At 40.3% G+C, this 17,331-nt stretch overlaps 1 protein-coding gene across 1 annotated transcript; it reads right to left on the reverse strand.

Moving 5' to 3' along the window:
• Positions 1-371: 371 nt before the first annotated feature.
• LOC128745288 (uncharacterized) lies at positions 372-10,553 on the reverse strand. The gene is made up of 5 exons (XM_053842320.1): positions 10,026-10,553; positions 9,863-9,968; positions 9,419-9,806; positions 9,263-9,359; positions 372-2,067 (listed from the first exon to the last, which is right to left on the reverse strand). The coding sequence occupies exons 1-5, from the start codon at positions 10,527-10,529 to the stop codon at positions 559-561; spliced, it is 2,604 nt and encodes an 867-aa protein (XP_053698295.1). The 5' UTR covers positions 10,530-10,553; the 3' UTR covers positions 372-558.
• Between the last annotated feature and the right edge of the window lie 6,778 nt (positions 10,554-17,331).

The following is a 17,331-nucleotide window of genomic DNA, read 5'->3' on the forward strand; positions in this document are numbered from 1 at the left end:
CAATATTTGTCAACGGTTAAGTGTTTGTTTTTAGAAGTAAAATTTGTTATAATTTTGTTATCCCGACTAAATAGTTTTTCAAATTTCATTGATCTGTGAATAAAATCTTTAACGATCGTCGTCATTTCGTAAAATAAGTTTTAGATTCTCATACTTTTCTTAATAACAATCTTTGTCGTAACAATCTCCGTGAACACACTGTGAAAGAGATACTTTCGAGTAAATGCCACATATAGATTTGGACATTCTGAGTTTTTTTTTGCAACAAAATGGGACTGATATCAGATGAATAACCGTAAACTCCCGTTTCTCATCTAATCATTTATTTTTTCCACAAAAAAAACATCAATTTCCCATACTGACGTGTTTTCAACAATTTCCCCCTTTCCCCGCTGGTGTGCTGCTGCACTTTTCTTCTGCTTCTTCTTCTTCCGCCTCCGCGCACAATGACACAACAATAATAATTTATTACACTCCAAAACAACCAAACCCTGCGGGGGGTACGGCACCGCTCCAGCCACCGCCGGTGCTGCCGCCGAGACCCCCCGGTGCGTCCTCTCACATGGCCTCGTTTTTGATTGCCTTGCCGGCTTCCTTCAGCGGGCAGCTGCCCTGATCGCTCGAACCGTCGTAATCGCGCGTCCAAAACTGGCGAATCTCCTGCCGGCGGTTCTTCATCAGACACTTGTACTCGGAAATGCGCATCTTCTTGCCGTCGATGATGCAGGTGCGTTTCGGCCGCGGCCGGTACCGATAGTCCGGATGCTTTTCCATGTGCTGCTTCGAGAGCTTCGCCTGCTCCTCGTAGTACGGTTGCTTTTCCAGGTTGGTCATCGCCTTCCAGCGGGCGCCGAGGATTTTGGAAATGTTCGAATTGTGCATGTCCGGGCAGGCTTTCAGGATTTTGCGCCGTTCGTCCTTCGCCCAGACCATGAAGGCGTTCATCGGCCGCTTGATGTGGTTCTTTTCGGCACCGGACCGCCGCGAGGTGTTCAGGTCCGCCGGGCTTAGGTCCATCGAGAGTTGGTTGGATTTATCCTTTTTGCTGCCTCCCGGTGGGAGGCCAGCACTCATTTGTTGTTGGTGTTGGTGTTGTTGCTGTTGCTGCTGCTGTTGTTGTTGTTGCTGCTGTTGACGCAGTAAATGGCGGTTCATGTTGTCTAGCATGGCACTACTGTTGAATGGGACGGGAAGTCCGGGTGGGTTAACGGAACTGCCATGGGCGTCCGGGTTTTTGATGAAGAATGGTTGCGGGAGGGTGAAATCGTTCATTAACTGTTTCTCGTCTGGACTATGATGAGGACTAGGGGATTGGTAGAGACTTAGTTTGGGCTTGAGGGCATCCGGTTTGTAGTCGAAGAGACTGGGCTCCGGATCGAGTCGTTCCCGCTTCGGTTTGAGCAAATAACGTTCAGCATCTTTGTCCAGCAGGGGTAACCCACCGCTGTCCAACCGTTGACTCAGTTCATCCGGATCGCAGTGATTGAACAAACCGCCGACCAGCTTGCTACCGTTATTGAGTTCCCGAATGGGACTCTCCCGGTAGTCGCTCTTGCGCTTGCTCAAATTGATTGGCGCGTCGTCTTTCAGGTATCTTTGGTCTTCCTTTTTCTCATAATCGAGCTCGTAGGATGGCGTCGTCGGTCCGGACCGCAGGTCCACCGGCGACGATTTCCCAACCAGCAGCTGCTCGTCGGTGAACCCGGGCGGACGCTTCCGGGGGTTTTTGCGAGGCGGCTGCTGCCGGCTCACCTCCAGCGGTTTGTTCGAGATGGCCTGGAATACATTGCGGTAGCGTTGGATGCAATTGTCCGCATCGATGGGCTCCTCGCCGGGCGTATCGCAATCGCCGGAAGTCGACGTCGATGCCGTCGGTGTGACACTCGGCTGCAGGGTGCTGCGCGGTAGGCTGGTGACCGTTGCTGTGGTAACCGTTGCCGACGGGGTTGCAACCGGCGATGCCGGTTGGGGCGTTCCGATTGCCGACGAGGGACCCGGCGGAATCAGCGACGATGGGTCCAGATTGGATTTGGAATTGTTGTTGAATTTGTACTTTTTGTTCTCGGCCTGCCAGGGTGGCGCGTCGTCGGAGGATGAGATAAAGAAATTGGTTGTTAAATTGATGGCTTAAGACAGGATAAAGAAATTTATTTATGAGAATATGCTTTGCCGGAATCTATTATAGCATTATAGGGAGCCGGTTGTTTCTTATAGCAAACAGTATGAAATAAATTTTTAAGATCTTCAACGTTCAAGGCACAAATTAATTGATTTTCAGTATTTTTCTAACACGATAACGGTGTATTTTTAAATAAATTTAATATTACTTATTGAAAAATTGCAACCTTAGTTTTAAATTTGAAAAGATAATGGCCGCACTGACTCGTAGTGCGAACATTTCGTGTACACATACGTAATAGTAGTCCTACGTGAAGCCCATGTTCCCCCTTTGCTCAAAGCCTGCTGCTTTTTTTTGCTCTTGAATATCCTATAAACATTGGCACATCGGCTAAAACTAGTAAATAATATCGGTGCTAAGCACAAATAAATTATCGAATTTCGAGTTGTACGAAAAAGGGAGTTCAGAAGAAGAAAATTTCAACAATAGTCTAAACACCAAAGCTGAAAAAACGGTCTAAAACTGATCAAAACGGATCCAAATAGAAGTCAAACATAAATCCGAAAATAATAAAAAAGTGAGAAAATGAGAAAAAATAGCAACGTAAAACAAATTAAAGTCAAAAAAAATCAAATAAATAAAGAAAACGAATCCAAAAAATGGTCAAGAAATGATTAAAAATAGTAAGAGTCATAACAGGTCAAGAATAAAAAAAATAATCGAATTAGATTTAAAAAGGAATCAAAATAGAGTTCAAAAAAAATTTCCAAGATGAATTCTAATAAATCAGTAAGAAAAAGTCCAGAGAATGCAACAAACGGTTCAAGTTGGCCACAAAATGATTTCCAAAAAAAATCAAAAACAGTCATTAAAAGTCAAGAGTCAGTAAATGTTCCGATTTTGTCCGCTCCCGGCTTTGTCTACTCCCGATTTTATCAGCTTTTTATCCTGATTTTGTCAGCCTATAAATTTTGCGCAACTTTTGTGCTTTTAAACATGATTTATAATACTTTTGAGCCTGCTTGAAACGATTCTGATTCTCTGGGGAAGATTTTTGAATAAAATGTGCGAGTAATTCGGGGTCAAAATTAGGATATTTTTAGAGTAAAAGTTCTATAGTTCCTAAACAAGCAAGGATAGAGGTATACCATGTTCGGCAATGTTGTGTATTTTTACTATTTGTACGACTTTGTGAAACAGGAAAAAGACATAGAACAACTACAGAAACAGCTAAAATAGAAAAACTGATTTTAGCGATTTTTTATTTATGAGAAATAGGATTTTTCTATCTTTTCTGAAGAGATAGAAGGTTACTGTCTTCAGCAAAATTTCTTGTAATAATATGCTCTAAAACTTTGCAGAACACGTCCATGTGTTTAATCAAAATTTGAATTCCGCAGTAAGATAGAACTTTTAATTTTAAGAAACTCTTCCAAAGGTTCCATAAACCTAAGACCAAGTTTTCCCGCTCAAAGCTAATGCGCACTTGCCCGGTTCATTGAACTTTCGGTTGACCAATTGAGGGTTAAAATTTAATTTTTAATAGAAGTCTTCGATATTGCAAGGTCTTAAGTCTTGAATTTTGGAAAAAGTTTCGAAAACTTTTTTTCCCGATTTTGTCAGTTTCCCCGTTTTGTCAGCCTAAAATTCAACATGTGGCTGACAAAATCGGAACATTACTGTCAAATAAGTCAAAAGGAGATGCCCAAATGTTAATAAACGAGAAAATAAGTTAAAAATTAATTCAAAAACGGATCAGAAAACAGTCAAAAAACAGTAAAAAAATCTAAAGAGTAAAAGAAAATTTGAAAAGATGGAAGAGAGTACTAAAAATATGTCAAAAAGGATTTCATAAACAGTAAAAATTCAAACGATTCAAATGAAAATCAAAAAAGATGTAGCAGAGTCAAAATGAAATGCGAAAATAGCAAAAAGAAAAACAGGGATGCTGAAGTTTTTGAAGCGTCTTAGTAGAATACGAAACCTGGGAATACATAGTAGAATTAAATTGGATAAGTTTTCTTTCTATTTAATTTCCAAACAGAGATAAAAGAAAGTTGAAAAGAGTTAAACGAGAGTCAATTGCGCCGAAACTGCTTCAAAATAGAGTTTGAAACGATTCATAACTCAAAGTTGAATATAAAACAAGTCAAAAATTAACTAGAAATGAGACAACAGTTAATAATAGTCAAAAAGTTAAAAAAGAAGTCAAAACAGCCAAACTACAATCAAAATAAGATTGAAAAAATTTCCAAAACTGTCAAAAAATAATTTAAGAAAAATCAACAAATAAGATCAAGTCAAATAAGAACCTACGGAATTCAAAAATGGTCTAGAAATGATCAAAAGAGTCAAATAGAATTAAAAAAAGTCAAGTCAAAACGATAATATAATGAGTCTCGAATGAGTAAAAAAGTGAAAACTGGGCAAAACAAAGAAAAATTGAAAAAAAATCAAATTGAGCAAAAAAGGTAGTCTAAAAAAGTCAATCAAGAATCAAACGGATCCAAAAAATAACGAAAACAAGTTAAAATAGTCAATAAAATTTAAAAAAGTTAGAACAGTCGAATCAAAAACCTCAAATGAAACACAAAAATGAATCAGAAAAGAGTCAAAAAAGAAAAAAAAGGGCACGAAAAGAGTTTTAAAAGAATCGAATAAGTGAAATAACGTAATAAAAAAATAGACAATAAGCAGTCAAATAAGTCTGAAACAAATCGGATACGTCAGCACAATTCAGTAATTGAAGATAGTCAAATAAGACTAATAAAAAGGCCAAAACCTCGAAAAAGAGTCGTGAGTAAGTCCCAAAAGTGAGACGAGAAACGGATATGAATCAGTAAACAGTCTGAAAAATGGCGACAAAATCGGAAAAGAGGCCAATAAGTTTGAAAAATGTCAAAGTTAGAAAAGGTTGAAAAAGAGTTTTTAAGAGTTAAACGAGAGTAGCAAGAAACATACTAGAATTAAAAAATAGTTAGCGAAGAGTCATAATAAGGTAAAAAGAGAACTAAAAAGGTGTCTAAAAAGGCAAAAAAACACAAAAAGGAATCAAATGTGACAAAGGAAGATCGAAATATGGTAAAAATACTGTACAAAAATTCCAAATAGGAGTTAAAGAATCAAAATCGTCCATAAAGGGTCCAAAAGAGTCCATGGAAAAGGAGTAAAAGAAAATTGAAACAAGTGTCAAAAGTGAGTCCATAAAGAGCCAAAAAAGAATCAGAACAACAACAAAATAAGTCAAAAAGTGGCAATACAAAGGCAAAAATAAGTTTAAACAATGACAACAAGTCGAAAACGAGCCAATACTCGGGTAATTTTTCAAACAGACCTATGTGACAATGAGAGATTCCCTTAGCGTCTTCTCTCTTCCGCTATTCACAGCTACATAAATGCATAAGAAAGCAAATTTTCAAAATATTTAGCTAACTAGTGACTCCGGCAACCGATTCATGCAATGCTGATGTGTTAAAATGCATTAGTATCGCCGTAAAAAGCGGTAGAGAGGAGACACGAAAAGAATCTCTCATTGTCACATAGGTCTATTTGAAAAATTACCCGAGAATAGGTGGCGCAGAAGGTCCCAAAAAAATGTCTTGTTTAATTTTTCTGTGCATATCTGTCGTCTTTCCAAAAACTTTGCTACTATCGTAGTGGAACCTATTTTTTCGAATTTCACACACTAACTGTCTTCACCGTTGCTATCTAATCCAATTACAGAGAACTACAAAGCGAGTGTAAGTAGAGAACAATGAGTGTTGAAGAGTTCAAAAACGGCCTAAAAAGATTGGTTGAAAAAAATGGCAAAATAAGAAAAGGCAAAAAGGAGTCAAAAATAGTTAAAGCAGATCAAATAGTCAAATAACTGTCAACAAACAATCCTACAAATCCAAAAAACAGTCAGGAAATGATAAAAAAGAAAGTCAAAAAGAGTAAACAAAAGTCCAAAAGCATAAAATACGTCGAAAAATTGAAACATGATTCATAAAAAGAATGATAAAAGAGTGACAAGAAGAAGAAAAAAGTAAAAAAATAGTCAAAAAAACAATAACAGTCCAAAATACGCTAAACAAAACCAAAATGAGTAAAAAGAATCAGAGGAATTCGAAAAACAAAAACGACTTAAAAATAATGTCAGGCGAATAAGATCTAAAAAATCTAAAAAAATAGAAAAATCAAAAACAGTCAATCAAGAATCAAACAAACTAAAAGAAATGATAACAAAAAAATCAAAAAAGGTTCAATAAAATCAAATAAAAAATCAAATAAGGAATCAAAGGAAGGAATCCAAAGAGTCAAACGACATTCATAACTCAATCACCAAAGAGCCAAAAAAAAGGTAAAAAAAAGAGCAAAAAAAGAATCAAATAAAAGTGAAATAAAAAAATCAAAGCAAAGCCTAGGTGCTACATTCCGTTGTCGAAACTTGACCTTTTGTTTTTATACGACGGACTTCGCAGCCAGCTGTTAGAGTACAGGACAATTGCAGGGCCAGTTGCTACGATCCTATTGACCCTAACAGCCTCTCCCGGCAGAGATTCGAACATACGATGGCTGGCTTATTAGGCTTATAGCATCGTTCCTTGAGGCCAACTGGGAGGCAATAAGTGAAATAACTAGATAAAAATACTCAAAACAAGTCAAATAAAATTCATAAATAGCTAAAAACTTAGAATTTATCAAAAATAAATCATGTATTCGTCTCTGTCCCTGTCTCTGTCTACGTCTCCGTCTCTGTTTCTGTCCCTGTCTTTGTGTCTGTATCCGTCCCTGTCTCTGTTACTAATAGTCGTAGCGTGACATTGTAGCGCCCTTGGCGAAGAGCCAATTTCGCACTTCCTCGTTTCCTAAATCAGTATTCCTTTCAAGTTTTTTTTTCAATTTTCGATAAGATTTTAACCATATTGGACCACATTTAGGTCCACATTTTTTTTAACAGATTTCTGATCGGATTTTGGATCAAATTTTGGACCAGACTCTGAAAGGGACTGGACCACGTTATATCGAGACTTTGAACCACATGTTTGATTAGATTTTTATGGGCCAGATTTTGGACCAACAACCAATCAGATTTTGGATCAGGGTTTGAGCCAGGTTCCGGACTTGGATCATAGTTTGGGCGATTTGGGTGATTTTTTTATCAACTTTTGTTTCAGATTTTGGAACAGATTTGAACTAGATTCATCATTTTTGATTAGATTTTTGATCATATTTTGGATCAGATTTTCGACCCAGATTCTAGATCTGGTCTGGACCACATTTTTATCATGGACCAGCTTTTGGATAAGACTAAACCTCATTTTTTTTGTTAGATTCTGGACCTGAAACAGATCTTTGTGCTAAATCAGATTCCAGACCAAATTTTGGGCCCAATATTTATCAGATTTGGATCAGATTTTGGATATTATTTTGGACCCGATTCTGGACCTGACATTCTACATCATATTTTACCTGACCTAACATTTTACATCATATTTTAAACCACCAACCAGATTTTGAATCATGTTTTGAATCAGATTCTGGACTTATCAGATTTTTCCGATTTTGTAACAAATTTTGGAATAGATTAGAACATTTTTATCAATTTTGGACCAAGTTTTGGATATTTTGGACCAGATTTTGAACCAGATTTTGAAAAAGATTTGGACTATTTTGTGGACCATATTTTAAATTACTTTTTTATCAGATTTTGGACTCAAATTTTTGGTTCCAGAACCGTAGCGTGACATTGTGGTTTTTCTTAAATCAGTGTTCCTTCGAAGGTTATTATTTTTTATACATAATTAGACTGTTATACATGATTCGTACAACTCTCTATATCCAGTATTTCGCAACACTCGAGAGAGCCTTACTGAGGTTCAGGCCGTTTTTGGTGCCTGCTAGAGCCAGTGCCCTTGAAGGGGGCCAGCCTGGCCAAATGCACGCTACGGCACTGCTAATAGTGAGAATCCGAAAAGAATCAGGAAAAAGTAGTTTAAAAAATCAGAAAAGATGCAAAAAAACGTGTTTAACAATCAAAAAGAGTTTAAAAATAGTTGAAAAGATCTTACGATTACAATAGATTGTAAATAGAAGAGTCAAAATGGGTTAGAAAGGAGACAAAAATGTATCTAAAAAGCTAAAAACAAGTCAGCTGCCAAAAATAGACAGCAAAGATAAAGAAGAGTCAAAAGAGACAAAGAATCGTCGAAATAGGACAAAAGTTAAAGTACCAAAATCATCAAAAAATGATCAATCGACTCTTTTTTGATGATTTCAATGAAACATTAGAACCAAAAGAAAATCCAAACAACAAAAGTTCATACAGAACCTTTGTTCACTTTTATATGGCTTTTACTCACATAACAGTCCCATTTATATAAGAAACTCCACGGAAAATGGATCGGTTATGCGAGTAGTGGCAGTATATTGTAGACTTCAATTGGATTAATTTAATGCTTAATTCAAACTTTATACTCATCAATGAAGATAAAAAACGGTTCATCACTGCGTTAAGAACCAAAAAGAATGCTGTGTCAATGCGTCCGTCAGCGTCGTTCTGACAGTTTTCTCATGCGTAACTGTCAAATTGGCGCTGATGGATACGCTAACGCAGCCTTCATTTAGGCTCTTTACAAGCAAAATGTTATTATGCTTATGTTATTATCGTTTTTATCTTCGCTGATGCTAAACTATGGTTGCTTCGATGGCATCTTTTATTGACTCTACAGAGTAGAGTGCCAAACTTTAAGTAATTTCAAAACGAAAAACGCCAATAAACGATTACCACAAAAATCATTAACAAATCACCTCGTCAATAGTAAAAACTTGATAGTATCACTCGTGTGCGTAAGTGCGTGCGTGCGCACACGCACACGCATACAGCCACACAAGGGCCCACACGCACACATGCTTAATTGATTTTCAGCTGCAATGGAGAGAAAGAGAAAAAAGAAAGAAACAAGAGAAATGCCGTCATAGAATTAGGATCTGCGAAGAAGCAACTATATGATAGTTTAGCAATAGTATCACATTGTTCGCGGTATCACGCTCCGGCCAGAGCTGGTTCTTGTGCCACCACTGTTTTAATCCACTTTCAGCGGCCGCCGCCGCCGCCGGGGCTGTCGGAGGCCTGGGGCCGCAGCCCTTGAGCGTGCTTACAAACTCCGCCTTCAGCAGCATCTCCCGCCAGATGGTGAAGTACATGATCAACCGGTTGATGTTCTTCTCCTTCTCGTACAGGGACTCCTTGAAGCTTCTGTTGAAGAATAACACATTTGAATTACACCAAGAATTGAAACCAAATCAGATTCTAACCTTTTAATTAATTTAATATTCATATTATTTTGCGAGGTACTGTAGTTGAGGTCCTCCCCCTGGGGAGGAGGTCGATCCTCATAGCCGTGCTGGTGGTTATTGTTCAGCAGAGTCGGTGGAATCTCGTTCGGAAAGTCCAGCAAACTTAGGTTGAGCCTCATCAGATTGATTTCACGCTTACTCAGCTGCAGATTGCTGATGCGTTCGTCCAGACGGCTCCGGAAGCCTTCGAACTGTTGACCTTTGCCGTCAACGTTATGGTTGTTCATCAAAGGACCACCCGGTGAGGTGTCCTCCGTATTCACCGGTGAGCAGTTGTTGCTGTTACTGTTGGCCAAGGGCGGCTGGGCCGCCACAGGTGGCGGTGGTGGTGTGTAAGTACTTTTCTCTGAGAATTTCACATAACTTTAATCGAATACTTAAATCAAATCGTAACAATCTTACCATTCACATTATTATTTAAACTGTCAAAATTATCCACAATCGACTTCAAGTGGTTCAGAATCAGATTATTAACCTTACGAGGAGCCGCCTGAGGCGGCTGATGCTGCTGCTGTTGCTGTTGCTGTTGCTGTTGCTGGTGCTGCTGCTGCTGAGCAGCAAATGCCATCTCCTGTTGACTGTTGGAAATGTTCAGATTGTCCAGATTCATAGCCAGCTGAAAGTTGTCGTGCTTGCCGATGGTTGGATCGGAACCCTTCAGAATGTAGCTGGCCACGTTCAGGAAGGGTAGATTGAACTGGTGAAAATCGCCATCCATCAGCAGCGGATGACCACCGGGCATACCGCCCAGGGCACCGAACGGGTTGTGATGATGCGGATGCAGCTGCTGTGCCTGCTGATGCTGATGATGGAGCGGATTGTGGTGGCTCATAATGTAGTCACTGTGTTCGTTGTTCTTTACGAATTTGGGCTCCAGCTGGGCTTGCATCTTCTGCATCGACAGGAAACTGGCGTCGAAGGCGCAGTTCAGCTCCTTGACCGGTGAGGATTTTATTAGGTCCTCGTTTTTGAGGGCAATTTTCTTGAAATTATTTTTTTCGACCTGAACCGCCGACGGCGAAGCGGCGTTCGACAGTTTGTTCGGTGGAGACTTCCTTTTGGAGGACATTTTGTCGACTACGATGGCTTTGTGGACTTAATCTTAATCGGTACCTGTAGGGGGTTCGAACCATATGAGATGGTTGCTAGCGGTGGACCTGGCGGTTAAATGGGTTCGCTAGCAACGCTACAGTTAAGAGCATACATTTGACGATTTGACGATATTAAAATTAAAGATGGGAAAGGTTTGGAATTTTAATGCAATCTAAAATTTGCATTTGTCAAATGAGCAAACAAGTAAGCTGGTCCTGATATAGCAAACATAGATTAATTTATTCCACAACAAAATAATATTGCCCGAGCATTTCTGGACGAGAAAACTCAAGATAAAAAAGAGATCGGAATTCCCAAATAAATTGTTCAACTTGGCAAGCTGTCACCATGATGAACTGACATGACACATTAAGGAAAAGACTTTAAAAACAATCGTCTTACATGTTTTGCTTGCAGCGTTTTGCAGCTGTGAGCTGTCACTATGTCATTGTGGAAAGTAGTTTTACCAAAAACATCGATGGGGAAACCAACGACGACCAAAAGTTGATGCAAACACCGGAGAAGGTGCGGAGGTGACGTTTGGAGGTAGATCAGAACTGCGGTGATCGATCGCTACAGACGCTTCTGGTGGAGTGATGGACGTGAGGATGCAACATGACTTAACCTCAACGTCATGTCGTTGGAAAGACGACCCTCGGTTTCATCCCTGGTCCTGAACACACCACCAGAGAATGAGGAGAGTTACCACAGATAGCCTTCCCGATCCGGCGACGTTACCTGAGGTCACGGGACAAACTGAGACTTCCGGGGACGCGATCAAGCGACTCTCCAACTCGCAACGACGATGCCAAACATCAGCAACAAAGATCCCACTAACAAGAGATCACGCAACCGAAATTACGCGGGTCCTCTCGCACCAAAACCACCCTCCGGTATCACATACCGGGAAATAGTGGAGGCTTTTAGCGCAGCAATACGGCTACGCCGTCCCAATGTATTTGGAAAGACCGCAAGAATTGCTGGTTGAGATTGACCGAATGACGGTTAGCCAGATCACTGAGCAGCGCTTCGTGCCACACAACATGATTGGCAAAGCACGCATGCGACAAGTTCGCAGGTGTCCGATGAACACAGGCTCAACAGCCTTTGGTACAAAGTCGAGGACGGTACGAGTGGAAGTTCACCACCTAAACAAAACAATGCAAGCTAGCGAAGACTAGGAGGGCGCTGCGAAAACCTTGCAAGAAGCGTACGCAACAATCATCTGTCAATAGCAACATACCTCAAAGGCCGTTAAGTACGGATCGGACATCTGTAAACTGTCGCCGGCAGCTACCGAAGCCTGCCAGTGTAGGCTCAGCGGAAACGCTGCTGGTATCCGTTTACCAAGGTTCGATCCACTATTGGATCAATTTAAAAACGATCAGAAAATGAACAGCTTTCACTGCGTTCAGGTGAACTTTCGCCACGCCGCGCCAAGGACACGTCTAGTATCTGATACCAAGGTTCACCAAAGAGCAACTGACTGATGCTATGATACAGGAGCCGTGGATCAACCATACTAAGATCCCCAGTTTAAACGGCGTTTCTAGATAAAGAGAGAGCAATTCAAGAATCCTGCCGAAATAATATGCGGACTCCATTTGAAATGAATATCACAGCTAGTGACCTACAATCTAGGATCACAGGTGCGCATAACACAAACTGTCCAGTAATCATGCGATCAGTTTTCCATGATTTGCCCTGGTGGAATGAGAAGCTTAACAACCTCCATCGAATGGTTAGGCATCTGTTATATAGGCCCAAAATCACATCTAACTGGAAAGACTACAGTAATCTAGAGTTCCAGTAAAACAGAGTGAACACTGAGCTCTTTCCAAAGATGATCCGGATGGTATTCTAACCATTTTCTTACAAAAAACTGACGGTGTTATTATATCTGATCTTTTCAAACCTTTTTCGAGCCATATTCTTTTTGAGGAGGCTTTCAAACCAGTAAGTCTGACATCAACGTTTCTCAAGCTGATGGAGAAAATCAAAGATAATTATATCCGTAATGAATTTAAAAAAAACTCTGTGTTGCATGGAATTCAACGTGCATACCAACACGGTAAATCTACGGAAAGCGCACTGCACTGTTTCGTGTCGTTAATTGAGAAATCGCTCAAATATCAAGAGAACGGCAGTTCGTGTTTTACACGAAATCACAGCGGATGGTCCGTTCTGTGTGTTATTTAACATCGCTATTGAAGGTGTGATCCAGCGAACGAACATCATTACGAGAGACTCGATTTTTAGCAAGAATAGCCAACTTCCAGGCTTCGTAGATGACCCCGTTATTAATGCTAGGTGCTAACCTTTTGCAATCTTTACTAAAATAAAGGCGGAGGTTGGGAGAATTGGGCTAAAAACCTAACGTATGGCAGGAAGAGATTATAGAAAAAACAATATCCGTCTCCCACGGATAGTGACTATTCACCGCAATGAACTCGAAATCGCTGATGAGTTCATATATATGGGATCTCTGACCAGCGCCGCCAATAGTTCGAGTATGGTGATTCAATGACGCATTCAAGATGGAAGTCGAGCCTAGCCAAGAAACATTTATGCGCTGAATAAACATTTTAGCAGCCATAATTATTCAGCCATAGCTGAATATGCATCCAATAAAATTTAATAGTGTCACAAGCAGATTAGGCGCACCTTCGACCTCTCCATAACCCGTCAATATTCTTAATAATTGTGCTATACTAGCTGAATAACGCTCAACGCTCAACGTGCTCAACGTGCTAGATGGCTCGACCAGGTTGAAGCCGACTTGCGTGTGTCGAGACGCGCAACGAATTGGCGACGAGTAGCCCAGGACCGAGTACAATGGAGAGGAATTTTTGATACGGCAAGAGACACCCCGGCTCTCGGCTGAATAAGTAAAGTAGCTGAATAAACGATTTGTCATCTTAATAAACAGCCCTCCCACGAAACATTTATGCGCTGATTAAACATTTTAGCAGCCTTTGTTGTTCAACCATAGCTGAATATGCATCGAATAAAATTTATGTAAACAATTCTACAATACTTATTCAGCCGAGATTGGAGAACTTATACAACCTATTTTATTCGAGGCGGAAAAATACTTGTTAAGCAGTTATATCGCCTCTGTGCGCCTTGTTTATTTAAAAACGCGCGAAAGCCTCTATTAAGCTACATTACAGCTTCAAAACAGCTATTAGCAAGCCCCATGCTTGACTTAGATGTTTAAGAGCTGAAAAAGGTTTTTATTTCTAATACTAAACCATAGTTCAGCCACAGGTTGAATAAATTCAGCTAAAAAACGTTTGATCAGCCTGGAATTGTTACTTGGGTTGCTGCTTTCAAAGCTACAATGTAGCTTAATAGAGGCTTTTGCGTGTTCTTAAATAACTAATTTGCGAAATGCTGTCAATTCTATTTTTAGAACGAGAAATAGTTTTGCAATGCTTTTCCAGTCGCTTAATCTCTTCAACCTTTATGCAGCCAAAAAATAATCTAATTTTAAGTTTCAAAAATGCTAATGGCTGCTTTCGAAGCTGCAATGGAGCTTAATAGAGGCTTTTGCGCGTTTTTAAATAACCAATTTGCGCAAAGCTGGGAACAAGGCGCATAGAGGTTATATAAAGGGCAGTATAATTGCTTAACAAGTGTTTTTTTCTGCCTCTAACGAAATAGGTTGTATAAGTTCTCCAATTTCGGCTGAACAAGTATTGTAGAATTGTTTACATAAATTTTATTCGATGCATATTCAGCTATGGCTGAATAACAATGGCTGCTAAAATATTTAATCAGCGCATAAATGTTTCGTATGAGGGCTGTTTATTAAGATGACAAATCGTTTATTCAGCTAATATAGCACAATTATTGAGAATATTGACGGGTTGTGGAGAGGTTGAAGATGCGCCTAATCTGCTTGTGACACTATTATGTGAACCAGCTGATTTACAGCGCATTCGTTGGCTGCTTAATCACTTATAGAATACAGAGGCCTTTACTTCAATTTATTCAGCGTCTACCACCTGTATTCAGTGTTAAATCAGCTGTGACCAAGTCAGTAGCATTTTAATTCAGCTTCGGTGTTTGTTGGGTACTTTTCTCTCCGCCTGATGCTTCGATCAAGGAGTATACGCCACCGCTAGCGATTCAAAATCGCTAACCAGCCCGGTAGTCCTCTTCGGAATTGAAACTGTAACTTTGCTTACAGAAGGCATATACATGTACTTGCCATATTTGAACGAAAGGAGTTACGGACTACTTGGAGGCACTACTTACTTGGAATGATCGTACACCTGCGAAAGTTGAGAGACTACGGTGGACCGGCCACGTCGCAAGGATGCCGGACGACTGTGCAGTGAAATCCTTTCTCTTCAAGAACCCCACCGGCTCCAGGAATAGCGGGGGCCCATCGTGCTAGACGGCTCGACTAGGTTGAAGCCGACGTGCATGTGTCGAGACACGCAACGAATTGGCGACGAATAGCCCAGGACCGAATACAATGGAGAAGAATTCTTGATACGACCAGAGCCACCCAGCCTTCGGCTGGTAAAGTGATAGTAGTAGTAGTAGTAGCATTTCGTTGGAAAGAGGACTCTTGGCTTCACCCCTGATCCTAAACTCACCATTAGGGAATGAGGAGAGTTGCATGGATAACCTTTCCCATCCGGCGGCGCTACTTGAGACATCCGGCGAATCAAGCGACCCTATAACTCGAAACGACGACGGCAAAAGTGGTATTTGTCGGTCCGAAAGGCATTCGACTGCTCAGCTATCGGTTTAGCTACCGATTTTCTCCATCGTCCAGTTTCTTCAGCTGTTGCTTGCTGCTTTTCCGTAAGTCGTCACAAGAATGAACGTCAGTATAAATAAGATCTGTTTATATATAGCAGTGCCAAGCACTATCCCGCCAGGGGCTCCACTAAGCAGAGATGCCATATTTTCTAAAAAAATGTCTGCAATTGCTCGAAAACCGAAAAAATCGAGCAGTTTTCTGGCTACTCGAATTTTCTAGTTTAAAAATAATCTGCGATAATCTGCACTCTTTTTTAGGAAGTCTGTGAAAGTGTAAAGATTTTCGAACAAAAAAACTGCACCAAAGCAATAAAAGTCATAAAAGCTGCAAATATCTGCAAATTTTTAATGATCTGCAAGACGATTCCAAAAATCTGGAATTTGCAGACAAATCTGCAAATCTGGTATCTCCGCCACTAAGGCACTAGCAATAAGTGTAACAAAGTACTGGCTAAGGGGTGGAGCAACCCGAAATACACTATATGTAGCTTAGATCATTTAGAAAGAGACACTGTTGGCAGCGTTTTGTTATTGGTAAATAGTTCTGCTCGGTATATTTTTACCACCTCCTCATCTCTATCTTGGTCTACAGAGTTTGGCAGTACCGCCATTAAGATGGACCCCAAACAACAGTGACCGTCGCATTGATTTTCTATGAAGTGATTTCCCGCCCAGTATTTTTGACGTTTCAGACTCAGTCACAGAAAAAAAGCGACGTGCCAGGAGGTCGATTTTTATGGTATAACGTGGTTTTGAAATAGACATCACGCAGGAGGAGAAAAGAAAAATAACTATACAGTCACCTCTAAAATCCTTCAGCGTCAACTCGGGAGGAGGCAAAACTTTAGGATTGTCCTAAGTGGTGCCAATAATTAGAAAGTAGGTGCAATGAAACTCTCACGAATGCCCTCAAAGTGGAACCCTTGATCGTCAACTGCGATTAGTGATCACTCGAAAGGTTAAGGCTGATCCCAATCTCTCGGTGATGATTGTCGTGACGCTTTTTTTTCTTGCTGTGCATTTACATCCTTCTCACACAAATATCGTCAACTGAATGCCTGATATCTGTCGAATATTCATCCTCATTCGCTTTTCCTATTCAACGCTCAACTCCTCTCTCGCTCTACACATTTGTGCCATTTCCTTTCTCCCTTTGGCAGCTATTATAAAGGCATTGCGCTGCTCTCGCGTCAATATTTTTCGCTCACTTCTTGTGTGCTTTTGTCAGCTCGAACTGCCAGTTCGGAACTGGGCAAATGTTTTAGGCTGCGTTAAGAATTTAACGCTCTTGTATTAACACGTTAAAACGACTTACCACAATAAACTGCAAATTCAACTTCAGTTAATTTCAATCCTTACTATAATCCCTACAATGATTTGCCTTAATAACTAAATGCTGACCGTTGCATTGCACGGCAAATGCGTCTTCTGGATGGGTACAAGTGTTACCGACTACTTAGACAACCCGACCAAAGCATCAAACAAATAGTGGACAATTGTGTTCCGGTCGCAATAAAATCAGCGTTTTTGTGATAGATAATACTATGAATTTGGAGCATACAAAAGGGAGTGCCTTAACAAGCACAATGGAATTCAGATCATTCCAAAAGAACTGAATCCACCAAATTGTCCCCAGTTCCGGGTAATAGAGAAGTATTGGACATCAATGATGACGATAATTAAACAGAAGCTGAAGAATTAGTTGAACTTCCGGATCAAGACCGTGACGCAAGCTGATGAGCATTAAAGTTACATTACATGTTTTGAATTATAATTCGAATTAAAAAATTAAAAAAAAACTGAGTTGAGAAACGTAGGGCGTCAGATCAGGTCTTTTCCAAGGGCGCCAGAACGTCGTGCTACGGCTCTGCCGATAGCACAGGGTTTCGTAGGGCTTCATGGGGGCTCGCGCAACTGCGGACCACAATTTTGTCATCCGACAGATCTTCCAAAAATGTCGGAAGCACAACGTGCCCACGCATCACATCTTTATTGATTTC

This window comes from Sabethes cyaneus, chromosome 1, assembly GCF_943734655.1.
Source record: "Sabethes cyaneus chromosome 1, idSabCyanKW18_F2, whole genome shotgun sequence".
NCBI lineage: Eukaryota > Metazoa > Arthropoda > Insecta > Diptera > Culicidae > Sabethes > Sabethes cyaneus.